The sequence below is a fragment of the Nansenia antarctica genome (genome assembly GCF_963989245.1).
Source record: "Nansenia antarctica genome assembly, chromosome: 5".
Taxonomy (NCBI): domain Eukaryota; kingdom Metazoa; phylum Chordata; class Actinopteri; order Argentiniformes; family Microstomatidae; genus Nansenia; species Nansenia antarctica.
Window position 1 is genome coordinate 9,033,352 of NC_137690.1, and position 13,337 is coordinate 9,046,688.

A 13,337-nucleotide genomic window follows, 5' to 3' on the forward strand; every position below is an offset into this window, starting at 1 on the left:
TTGAAATGTTTGGTTTTCATTCTCATGGCTTAATTTCTCTGTTTCGTTTGCAGACTTTGTCATTTTCCTTCTGCATTGTTAGTCTGAGACCACATGTTTACTTTAAGCAGGGTAGTCAGAATCACCAACAGTAGTGTCGTAGTTAGTCTTGCATGCACTATTCACATTGATTCCCGACCAGGCACACCAAAGAAAAGTGTGGATGCCGTACGGTGAACACATACACATAAACTAAAAGATTAACAAATGAATAATATTTGTATGCTTTTATAACCCCACCTAAAGCTAGTTGTTAATTAAAGTATACTTCAGCTAGACTCAAATGACATGGGTAGGAGACGAGGGACTTGTTGAGTTGTGTGCTTAATGCTGTGAATCCTCTGGCTCTCCCTTGCTGTTAACTGTCTCCCACTTCACCACCCAACTGTAACAGCGGCTCATAACCATGGTAAACGAGCGCAGACGCATGCATCAGCCATAGCAACGGACAGTTTATTCTCTGCAGGTGGTTCGGAGTGTCAGGCAGTCACAGGATGGACATGCACACACTGTCATTCTGAGCGACTCTCTCGAGGGGTTCACTGGTCCCTACAGATCTCCTCTGACGTCTGTGTGTTTGACAGTCTACATACGTGTATTATAGGAGAGCCTAGAAGGCAGGCTCACTGGGCTTCATCTAGAGGTAACTCATCATGAAAGGTGAGTTCCTACCGTTGCTATTACAGGCTCTGTCATGCCAAAATTAGTCTCTGGGTGATGTAATCATTCGAAAGACATTATTTGGTATGACAGCTCCAATGATTGTTAAACAGCAGGTATTTTTTGATTAAACAGATGCTGTGAGTTTATCTTATGGGTGTGTATTCATACAGTGTGTGCTGCTGGCCTTGCTGTGGTGGTGCTTTGTGGATATTTGGGCCTGGGACTTTCCAATGTCTGTACACAGGAGGCACAGATTTACATCTGCCAAGGACTGCCACAGAGTAAGAACATCTGTTTTTAAAATAACAGCTGATACAATGATTTAAGATTTATAGTCCCAGTCAAAAGTTTGGACACACTTTCCCGTCGGTAAAACCTTTGACTGACACTGTACATTATGCTGATACATCTGTAAGATTTCTATTGCTATCATGACACCACACATAATGGGTGTTTGTTTGGTTATTGTCTCAGGTTTCCCTTCTGGCTTGTCCTCCCTCGTCGCCTTCCTCCGTAACGTGGGAGAGATCAACGCCACAGTGTTCAACAGTGACAGCCTGGCGAATGTGACCAGACTCACCATCAACAATGCTGGTATCACTGGCATCTCACCTGGGGCACTTAACTCATTCCAAAACCTCAAGACCCTCAGCTTGGATCTCAACTCCCTTTCCCAGTTCGGCCCAGCCTGGTTCAGCCAACCAGCCGTCCTCCGAAACCTAACTCTTTTTGGGAACCGCATCGAGGTTCTGGAGGAATCCATGCTTCAGGGCCTGACTGGCCTCACCAGCCTGAACCTGGCCAGGAACATGATCCACACCATCGCTCCAGGCACTTTTACCTCCCAGACGTCTCTTGCCCGCTTGGACTTGTCTGGGAACAATCTAACCCATATTGAGGTTCTGGGGGATCTGACTGGCCTAACCAGCCTGAACCTGGCCAGGAACATGATCCACACCATCGCTCCAGGCAGTTTTAGCTCCCAGGCCCATCTGGCCCGCTTGGACCTGTCTGGGAACAGGCTGACCCGAGTTAGCCCGCAGGCGTTCCCCCAACTGTCCCCCAACACCCGGATCAGGCTGGATGGGAACCCCTGGGACTGCACCTGTGGAGTGGAGGATTTTGTTGCGTTCCTGAAGGGTTGAGTGTTTATCTTTTTGTTGGTATTTTTTTCGGGGGGAATTAATAAAGTGCTATCTATGATGTGATCGTAACAGATTCAATCAAATCAGGTTACAGTAATCAAGAGTAACAAACAAGTATTTTGCAAAAACGACGTTTTTTATTAAGGGTCATAAATAAAAGAGAATGTGAACTCAGTCACCTATAGTATTTGAAAATCACCGGAGCGGAACTAGTCAATAAAATGAGTTTCATGATGTACTTAATCCCAGCCTGACACACAGACGTATAGACCGAAGCCTAAGAATTTTACTCTCGTACACTTGTGTAATGTGACGTAACAATAAACCTAAAACCTTTCTATTGCATGTGTTCAGATCTGCGGAACGTGTCTCTCTTGGAGAGAGAGGAAGAGGTGACCTGTGAGAGCCCTGCGGTCCTGAAGGGTCACCCTGTGTGGAACGTGTCTGAGTGTGCGAACTCACTCCTCAGCCCGACTACACACTACACACACACACCACCCGCAGCACCGTCCGTCACAGTCCCCACACTCATCGCAGTGATCGGTAGGTCGGCTCTCAGTTTTCCCAGTACTATTACTGGAACATCCTTTTGAATCGATCCAAATCTCCAACATAATGACCGATACATGCTGTGTGTGTTGTCATGGTGGCATCCAACCAATCAATAAAAGCAGCCAGTTCAACGAGGTCATACAGAGTGCCTCAGATGACGGATATGAACTGTAACAAATGCGCCTACAGTGCAGCTTATGAAACTAGACAGTATTATATTGCTCCAAACACAATACTACACTCACTGTAAACCATTTTTGTATTGCAGTGGTCCTGTGTGTCCTGGTGTGTGGGGTCTGTGCCCTAGCGATGATGTACAGGAGAAAACGTGAGAAGAAACAAGTGAACCCCGGTCCAGAGAGGGAGGAGGAGGAGAGTGGAGGAGAGCAGGAGAGCGCAGAGAAGCCGAACGGTAAATCAACAGATACACTTCAGAGAGATGTGGTCTCAGAGGAAGAGCCTAGCTGGGAACCAGAACTTGTTAGGATAAACCACAGATATGGCATCAGAGCCAAGTCTGCCAATGCTGTGCTCTCCACGTCCCAGTTCTGTAGCGTAGTGAAAGAACTACACAGGGTGGAGATGCAGCTAGAGGGCCCTTCAGAGGATACAGCAGCCTCAGACGTAGACGACATCAAAGAGCTGGAAGAGTCCCAGGGGGTTGAGAAGGACGGTCTTCCCATTAGAGAGAGTCGGGGACTTCAGAGAGACGCAACAGGCACGGAAAACCTCCTCGACAGCAGCAAAAGCCACATCCAGACTTCTGAGGACACAGAAGCCATACCTTACCTCAGCATAGGGGCTGATCTGGCCAAAACAAACCCTGACACCAACGACGACGGTTACCATGGTGACAGCCAGGGTCAAACATTACAAAGGGCCATGGGGAGGGTGTCCACCTGGCCCCCCACATCAGCCCATTGGCAGGCCCATTGCGCCGTGCAGAGGGAGAGGCTGAGTCTCTTCGTTGAGCTTAAGCCTGAACCTAAGCCTGAGCTTGAATGTGACCCAGAGCCTGAGCCTGACCTGGGCTCAGAGGTGATACAGATAATCTCTCAGCTGAAGTCTCTATGGAAGGCGACACCCATGTCAGTGTTCTGGAATCATCTCCATCTGATGTGTTGGAGGGGGGCAGAGTGGACAACACTGAGGAGGAGGAGGAGGAGGAGGAGGAGGTGGGGGACACTGAGGAGAAGGGGGACAGGGTGGACACTGCTGAGGGGGTGGGGGACACTGAGGAAGAGGGGGAAGGGTATATTGAGAAGGCTCTCGGGCCAGTCTTGGAGACAGCCTGTACTACAGAGTATGACACAGTCCTACCTGAATCTACCCAACCTTCCATTGGACCCAGTGAGTTCCAGTCATGCCCGGTGAGCTTTGAAACCGCCTCTCCAGAGTGTGACATAGTCCTACCAGAGTCTGGTGAACCTGCCACTGGATCCAGTAAGCTTCAGTCAGGCCTGGGGGGCTTTGAAACCGTCTCTCCAGAGTGTGACATAGTCCTACCAGAGTCTGGTGAACCTGCCACTGGATCCAGTAAGCTTCAGTCAGGCCTGGGGGGCTTTGAAACCGTCTCTCCAGAGTGTGCTGCTGTTCCGCTAGATGGTTCTGAGCCTGAACACCTTGTTGAGTGTGGTGAGGCCCACTCAAGCCTATTCAACATGAGTCAGACCCAGACCCAGACCCACCCTGATCATGCTGAAGAACTGGAGAACAAACCTGGAGACCCCATGCAGACAACAGACATGCCTGCTAGCCTGGGTAAAGGGAAGGCTAACCGCAAAGCACCGACAAAGAGAGAGCCAAAGAGAGGACGGACACAGAGAGAGGGACACCGCAACAGCAAGGAAAGTAGGGAGCAGAACGGTGCTGGCTCCCAGGCTCCACCTAGTGGTGGCTCCCCTGGTGATGAGAACCTACTGGTGAATAACGAGTACGCTTACATTGACCTGCTCCATGAGGTGGTTCAGAACCAGGGCCGCTGGACCAGGGAGAGGTGGAAACAGACTCACATCAACAAACAACACAACAAGCACCAACGACAGGGACATTAGACTAGTGACAAGTGATTAGTCTAGAGGTAACAGATTTTATAGGTGAAGTTTAAGACAACCTCCTCTTTCACAATTCATGCAGTAGCCTGACTTGAGCATTGAATGAGTAACCTGTAATTCTGTAAAGAGTCTATATCTGTGTGAAACGTTGGACATATTTAGCAGTAGTTGCTATTAGGAATTCAATGTGAATATGAAGTGCTGTAATAATGGGAGGGATTTTAATCACATAAGGCAGAGCAATGTACCAAACAAGTAAATGTTCTTTTCCGGTGAAGACAAGGGGTGACTAGCCCCACCATAGTATGTGCAAATCATAAACAATGATTTATTATTGATCTTGTCATTGATGGTTTGTTTCTCGTATGTCAGAATAGAAATGAGTGATGTTATAGTGATGTCTGTTCTTTGATTCAATCAATAAATCAGTTGTTTTTCTCAATGTCTCCGGCTGCATGCAGCATTTATTGGTTCATATTCTACATACAGTAGAGAAGAACACAGACTTCATATTAGAAATAGTAGAAAATGGATCAATTCTCCTGACAATGAATTAAAAACATAATAAAGGTAAGGGTAAACATAGGTCCTGGATCAGTTTGGAGGACATGCATGGTCCATTATAAATACATCAAGTGATATGGTTACAAATGACAAATGGGACACAGATGAATCTTCTAGTCATGATACTTGATCATACACCGGTCAGCTAACTGTAGAAAACATATCTGGTTTGGCAAGCATTTTATCTGAAAACATGCTTGTGTTTACATGCCCCTTTTTATGTATATTACAGTATTATACCTTCAAAAAACAGCAGTCTTTAACTGAGCTATAGCCCCTTCTCTGAACAGAGAATGCCCTTGTGGTTAAAGATGCAATAGTGATAGGGAAGGACATCGTGAGATGGCACAGGAAGACTTATGGGATTGTCCACTGCTTCTATCCATAATGATTAACTGCACTCTTCTTCAGTCTGTCAGCTCTGTAAACTGCCCGTTGTGGGGCCCAGCTAGTTCAGGACATACATAGAGTACTATCCAGGAGCAGTACAGTACTTCAATTGGACACTTTGCAATACTGTACAACACATTTTCAAAACACAGCAAAATTCACTCTAAAGGGTTTTCAGTCATGATATCCAGCATCAAAAATTCTTCTGAATTTACGTTCATATGGAACTTTACCTTCTTGTCCCAGTCTAAATCAGATCTCATTCATGCGACATTGTCCATCTGAGCTACTATCACATTTTGTTTTCAAACAGACAGAAATGGCACATATCAAAATATATTCTGTTTACCCTGACAACTCATTTAAAACGTTGCAAATTTACAACCAGGTTATATATATATATATATATATATATATATATATATATATAATATAATTATATAATTATATAATATAATACTTTTCAACTCTATAGTGATTCTTCATAGTGTGCGAATACTGTCTGTCTTATTTTATAGTTCAGGGTTAAAGGGTCATACTATTACGCTCCATAAACGCCCACAGAGCTTAGTGCAAAAGTATTTCAAGTCCTGTTTCATTTACCTCATAAAGTCCAATAGAACATTAACATTCACATTAACAGAAAATGAAGTCAAAAAGTGTTACTGAGTATTTACAGTGATAAAACCATACATTAGTCCTACAAACGGCATATGAAATAATAATAATAAAAAAAACATTTTAAATAATGATTAAAGACTGCACACACTACTATATTCTGTACAAGTGTTACCTGCACAATTCAGAAACGACATCTTAACTATCAGCTTGCAACACTGTAGTATCAGGTGCTGTACTAGCCATGCTAACAGACTAGACTGTTACTCTCACTGTGCAAAACCAGAACTAGTCCTAACGTACTTTCACCACTACTGTCAACAGATATGAAACTGGATTGTTGTAACGATAATGAAAAGTGAGTTTAAAATTCTGGTCTACAATTTTGAATGAACATTGAGACACTGGTTATAAATAAATAAGACATGACATACAGTACAATGGTATAAAACTTATATAAAAAGAAACAGATTCTGCATGGCACAAATACAGTATAGGGATTTCTGGGTTACGGCAGAATGTAGTCTTTTTTGTTTTTTTACAGTTCAGCAATTTTTGATCACAAATGGTATGGCTTTCAAAAACTGTGAACACAGTGTGTGTAACTGCGCCACAAATGAGGTTTGTGCTCATAGGAAAAAGTAAGAAAAGTATTTAAGAAAAAGTAAACGAAAAGTGCTCATGTAATTTCATAGCTGTTGTTTTGATAAAGAATACCCTTTTCTGTGATGACTGACTTGGCTCACTTCTCATCCTAATATCCACACATTCCACACACAAAAGTATTTAGATGGCACATGACCTCCACCATCATCAGTCTCTTCTCTCCTTTGGTTGGTTACCCACCTTGAAGGGGCGTGTCTTTTTTTTCCCGGAGACTGGGGCCCTGTTCGCATACCATCAGACACACAGATATGGCGTCAGCAAAAAGATAAACAATGTACTAGGCCATGTTGGAATACTTAAGAGATCTATACTTCCTTCTTCCCTTCCTTGAAGAAATAACTGATCTAACAAAACTGGATAGGTGAAAGCAATGTAATGAAAAGCTTGTTTAGACCAGTCCGATCATGTTACATCAGTCATTACCTCAACGAAGGGAGGAAGGAGGGTTGCATTTCTAAAATATTCCAACACGGACTGGTATCTTTAGCTGACGCCATATCTGTGCGTCTGTCTGATGGTCTATAAGGGGTTAATGACGAGGCACTCTTCATGCATCCTTCCATAGCAGCTTAGTGAAACGTCTCTTTCGCAGTCTGAGGGGTGGGGAGGGGGAGTGGGAGGCTGGGGGCAGGGGCTAGGAGCTAGGGAGATGGGGGGGGTCTTCCCCTCTTGTCTCTATATCGTGCCTGGAGAAGAGAAGTAAGGGGTGGAAGGGGTTACAGAGGCGGGTTTCAGAGGTGGGTCTCATCCCTCGTCTCTGTGCCAAAGTCCTGCCTCATCCTGCCACTGGACTGGGCCGCTAGTGGGTCATCGGGCACGTGTGCCAGCGGGTCGGACCGGATGATGTACCTGAGGAGAGACAAGGTTGCGGGTTTGAGTCCTGCCGGGTCCATATGTACAAAAAAGTTATGCCCTCACTGCAATGTAAATCGCTTTGGTTAAAAGCGTCGCCTAAATGGCATATAAAGACAAGACGGGAAGATGGAAAACAACTCCCAAGAGTCACACACAGATTTCATCATGTGAAGGATTTTAGACGTAATAATAATAATAGTAATAATAATAATAATAATAATAATAAATAATACATAAGTAATTGCATATTAATAAACATAGTAGTGGTGTTAAACAGTTTGTCTAACTACAAGAGTATAACAGGCACAGTTCCTTATTCCACAGTTCCTTATAATAATAACACAATCTGTTGAACTGTCTGACTGGTACTCACACAAAGTCATTGAGCTCCAGCATGGTGTCCGGAGGGGGGTTGATGAGCACGTAGGACAGGGTGTTCTGGTGGTCGTTCATCTCATCTGGAACAAAGAGAGGGAACAGCGCCTTCACAGCTGCTCGAGAACCGGCTCCGCAGGTTCCTCAATTACACACTACATTAGTGAACAAATAATCCCCATAACAACTGTGAAATGTAAGACTCCGTCAGTCCCTATTCTGCAGTTGACTAGCATAACAATTCATAATGCATACATTATATACAAATGTACGTCCTATGTGCCCTGTTCCTGTAAGTGCTACGGTCGTGTTCTTCTGGTCTCTTCAAATATAATCAATGGTGTGTAACTGAAAACCCCAAGCTTTAGCTTCCCACAACATGTCCTCCTGTGCTGGTGTCTCCCTGGGTGTCGAGTGTTTGCTGTGTTTTACCTGTTTGAGTCAGAGTCTGAGAAACTGTGTACCTCGGAGAGAATGGGGAATTTCAAGCTTGGAGGAGGAGGAGGAGGAGGAGGAGGAGGAGGGTGGGGGTGGGGAGGGGGGAGAGAGAGAGAAAGTGTATCTGCTTGTTCAAAACCCACCTGAGCGCGCCGCTTATATTGCCAGGCCGGGTGGAAGAGAGAGAAGGTCTAGCCGTTACTGACAGGGCATGGCTGGTACAGGGTAGGCCCATGCTGTGACAAGCGCGGTATACATACATGCAGAGAGTGTCCGCATCGATTCCCATTCCCCTCCTGCGCATTCCAAACCTGCCGGGGTCACTCGCGGGCGGGTACATCACGACGCCAGGTTGCCATGCCAACGACACTCAGCCTCCCAGAACTTCGAACACACCCACAGACACAAGGACATGCTCTGGCAGCCGGCAGACTCGACCAAACGAAAACGCGACTCAAACCAAAACAAGAGTGAAGCAAAATACATTGGGAGTGTGGGACTGGCGTCAATCTAGGATCCTCTTGTTAAAAATGTCTTACAGAATGGTACAATGTATTTTTGTGATAGAAAAAGAAAATAAGTGTTCGGTGGTTTTTGAAAGGAAAGCTTAATAGCATGCTAACGATGCTAATGTTTCTCTGTTAACAACCATTGTTATATTGTGCAGGACCTAATTAACCTTCCGCAACACATGCGTAATGCTTTCTGCTCCACTCTGTCCCAGCAGTGCCCTGAACCCACAGCAACTGCACATGGTACTAACATGGTACTCTGGTCATCTCTGACCGTCTGAGTCACTTCAGTCAACAACACAATGCACCATAGACAGGGAGAGACTGAGACTGCTGATCTGCCACTGAACACAGAATCATGCAGTATTGCTGTATGTGTCTCCAGCTAACCTGACGGCCTGGTCTCCTCTGTAAAGGGATTCTCTGTAATGCCCTGCAACTCTAAGCAAGTCAGCACTGTTAACTTCATAGGCTACTAGAAGAATTCAATCACAAAGCATTGGTCAGTATCTGTTTCTCAAAACAACAACAACAACAACAAGTATTCAAAATACTGCAGGAGTGTGAAAAGGAATGACATTTTGTTTTATTCAACGTAGAAATATTAAGATGTTGTGGAGCACTTTTTTTTTTTTTTTTTTTACATTTGTTTTTCAGATTTTTATTCCTTTTTCACCCAATTTGGTAGCCAATTGAACCCAACCTAGCATCCAATTATCCCCTGCCTATTGCGAAGGATCCGCCGCACGACCCCCGTGGCCGGCAGTCCCAGAGGAGGCCGCCAGGCAGACTAGCTGACTGGCTCCTCGAGCCCAGCACAGTTTTTTCCGGCACCCCGGGGGCGCTGTTGCGCGACGGATCCGTGTCCGGAAATACTCCTATACCCCCCCTCGGGAGCGGCCGCCCAATATGTCGCTCCCCGTGTGTGCCCCAGCCATATCCGGATCTGGCGAGCTGGGATTCGAACCCAGTCCCCGGTGGGCAGCATGCACTAGTGGCCAGTGCTTAGACCGCTACACCACCGTGGGGCGTGGAGCACTTTTGTGATGAAATACAAATTTACGACCCCCGGTTGATTTCTGATTGATGGAAGGGACCACTCTGTAAATGTGTTGTACTGTATGTGAACACTATGAGGAATTACCTTGTAAATATCCTAGATTTACTCGATTCATGACATCGCTTGCGGTTAGATTAGCAACATCCTCTACAGCCATAGGGGAAAGATAGAACAGACAAAGAAAGAGAGAAAGAAGAGGAAGAAAGGATCAGGCAAGCGGCAAATGCAATCGCAGTTTTAAAAGAGCAATAAAGGCTATGCAAGAAGAAAACCCAATATGCATGAACAAAACCATTTTCTTATCAAATCTACATAGGTGAAAGATATACTGTATTTACTGTAACTGTAAATACTGTACTGTATGTGATGGTATTGAACTGACCAGTAGAAAAAGTAGAATGCCTGTTTCATAATAATAATAATAATAATAATAATAATTGCAGAGTCAGTTCAAAAATTGATAGACAAATGAATAGATACAGAGAATATCTATTTCTGGTTGTCAAATGTCCCATTTAAATATTATCACCCAACTGCATATTTCGTAATAAGCAGCATTAACACTATTTTTTAAATATTTTCCCAGGGCAGGGATTTCATAGATGAGTCATAAACTATTTGGCCAAGGATTATAATGCCAGAAAATGATTTGTTTTTCTTTGCAAAAAAGAAGGCGAGGTTGAGAGAGGAGAAAAAGAGTGAAAAGAAGTGAAAGAGAAGGATATGCAGGCAAAATGCAGTCTGAGATCCAATGCTGCAGGAAGGCTTGCCCTCCTTTCATCCATACTAACAGGGATCAGGGATTGTGCACATTCATAAGGTGTTATGCACATTCATAAGATTCATTGTCATATTTTTTGGCATTATGTGACATGGAAGATGAGTATGGAGTACAACTGAGGGTTCTTATCATATCGTTGTCATGGGGATGCTCACATGCTTATAGGTGTTATGGGGTGTAGTGGACGTCTCTCCTCACACCACCCTCTGTTCTTTAACAGGGCTTACAACACTGTGACCTTATTTAACAGGTCTCACACACACACACACACACACACACACACACACGCACGCACGCACGCACACACACACACACACACACACACACACACACACACACACACACACACACACACACACACACACACACCACCTTTCCTTATGTAATGCAGACAGTGAGGTGAGATGAGGTGAAGTGAATGCAGGGCAGAATTACATTGTGAAAACATCAGTTAGAAGCTACTGTATGTACAGTGAAGTTTGAAAATGTCTATTTTAAATTACTACTATACAATATATTAAAGATAGTATTTCCATTCTGTTGAGATTAACAATAAGTAGGCTTACACGTAAGTGGAAAATCCTACGTAATATACAGTATATCACAAACATTTGATAGAAAATCTACATCCTGATTATTTTATTTTTAAAAAGCCATAAATGACACAACACTACAGTTGTAATGCCCTCAGAGCTACAGAGGTGTACTGACGCGTTCTGCTCACCATATCCCACTGTGGGCAGGCCCAGGTGCTTCATGCGGTTCTTGACCAGCTCAGAGAGCTCCTGCCTCTCGGAGCGGCGGTACAGGTTAAGGCGCTGCTGGGAGATGCGCTCCACGCGGCTGGGCGGCTTGGCGCTCTTGCGGCTTAGGCGGCGCGCCCACTGGAGGCTCTTCTTCCTCAGAAGCGGATGCTCCGACTCACTGGTGGTGGAGGTCCGGTGGACGGTCTTCTCCTTCCACGACTCGCGGCGGTCCTTCGGTTCGTCGGCCTCATCGACGTTGATGGATACCTGAGACTATGGGCAGGCAAGGGGTCAAGGGTTAACGCTAGGATAGGGTCAACTGTGTGTATTTGCATTGAGTTGTAGACTTGTTTATAGGACCCTCTGATTGTAATGAATTATTAATGCGTTATCAGCCTTTATGCACTTATAAAAGCTAATAAGCTAAAAGGCTCTAAAAGTACATGGAGAAACACAGTAGACGGCTATAACTGCATCATAAATAAAGCAGCAGCTTTAAAAGGTTGCGGCATGTTTTGTGTACTGCAAACTTTCAGCAAGTGATGACAGCAGTCGACTGAATATGAAAACCAACATCGTTTGCGACAAGGATGTCTTCTTACCTGAGGGTTATCCCTGAACTGAGGAGGAGAGGTGGACACACAGACATACCAAACAAACATACAGAGACATAATGAAGTATGGAATGCAAACCAGGCAAGCATAAACATTCAAACTTCAGCACTGTGAATAGTAAATATGTGTTATACATATTTACAGAATATAGAATATTACAGAATGTTATCATGTCCATGAGAACAGCAAAATAACCCAACGAGGCGTGTGAAGCATCATGTCAAGCATCGCAATGGACAGCAGGTGGTGAAGTTGTCACATATAAGGACCACAGAGAGAAAGAACGACAGAAAGAAAGAAAGAAAAAAAAAAAAAAAAAAGAAAGAAAGAAGGAAAGAAAGAAAGACAAGAAGGGAGGAAGGAAGTATTATGAATGATTAGAATAAGGCCTTAAGTCCAGCCTGTCCTACTATACCTCCGCGGTAGAGAACATGTGTGACTCTGTGCGGTAGATCCCTATGGGAATCTCAGCACTGGAGGAACACAGCTTCTGGAATAGTCTGCCATAGGTCCGGATCCACAGGTCCTCTTCTGTTACCTTAATCTGAGGGAGAGTGGTGAGGCAGTCACATTCAGAGCACACAGTCTGTTAGTCCGTCAATCTGTCAGTCCGTCAGTCCCTCACTCACTCACTCACTCACTCACTCACTCACTCACTCACTCACTCACTCACTCACTCACTCACCCACCCACCCACCCACCCACCCACCCACTCACTCACTCACTCGCTCACTCACTCACTCACTCACTAACTCACTCACTTGCTCATTCACACGAGCACACTCATGAGAGTGTGTGCACACACGCATACACCCAAAACATCATCAACCTCATTATAAGATCCACACTCTCAGGGCAGCGATTTCATAGACGAGTCATAAATGATATTCACCCGGAAATAATTTGGTTTTCTTTGCAAAAGAGTGCGAAGGTGAAACGAAGTGAAGGTCCATATACTCACAGCACACAGGTAACCAGACCCTGGTGTCGTGTCCAGGCCCAGGAGGAGTCTGGCGATGGGAATCATGTAGTCCTTCACAAATGACTGTCAGAATAGAGACAAGGCAGACACTGAACATACAGTATAATCAGCTTCAGGCCTGGGGGGTAACACCGAGAACAGCCTTCAATCGACATCTCTCCTGCTTTTTTATCTTGCTACTTTTCCAATAGCTCTCTCTTACTCTTTCTGTCCTTTCATGCCTTCCCTATGGATAACACACATGGTCAGAGTGGCTGACAGGAAAGACGGTGAACATGACAC

At 44.8% G+C, this 13,337-nt stretch overlaps 1 protein-coding gene across 1 annotated transcript in view; it reads right to left on the minus strand.

Moving 5' to 3' along the window:
• Nucleotides 1–7,422: 7,422 nt before the first annotated feature.
• kcnt1b (potassium sodium-activated channel subfamily T member 1b) overlaps nucleotides 7,423–13,337 on the minus strand; it is a gene marked incomplete at its 3' end in the record, with an annotated part of 55,690 nt that continues 49,775 nt past the window's right edge. Inside the window, exons 24-29 of the mRNA XM_080532599.1 lie at nucleotides 13,035–13,118; nucleotides 12,489–12,617; nucleotides 11,437–11,731; nucleotides 10,016–10,078; nucleotides 7,920–8,004; nucleotides 7,423–7,540 (exon numbers count right to left, since the gene is read on the minus strand). Coding sequence (XP_080388725.1) covers nucleotides 7,423–7,540; nucleotides 7,920–8,004; nucleotides 10,016–10,078; nucleotides 11,437–11,731; nucleotides 12,489–12,617; nucleotides 13,035–13,118 — 774 coding nt within the window. The remainder of the gene's footprint in view (nucleotides 7,541–7,919; nucleotides 8,005–10,015; nucleotides 10,079–11,436; nucleotides 11,732–12,488; nucleotides 12,618–13,034; nucleotides 13,119–13,337) is intronic.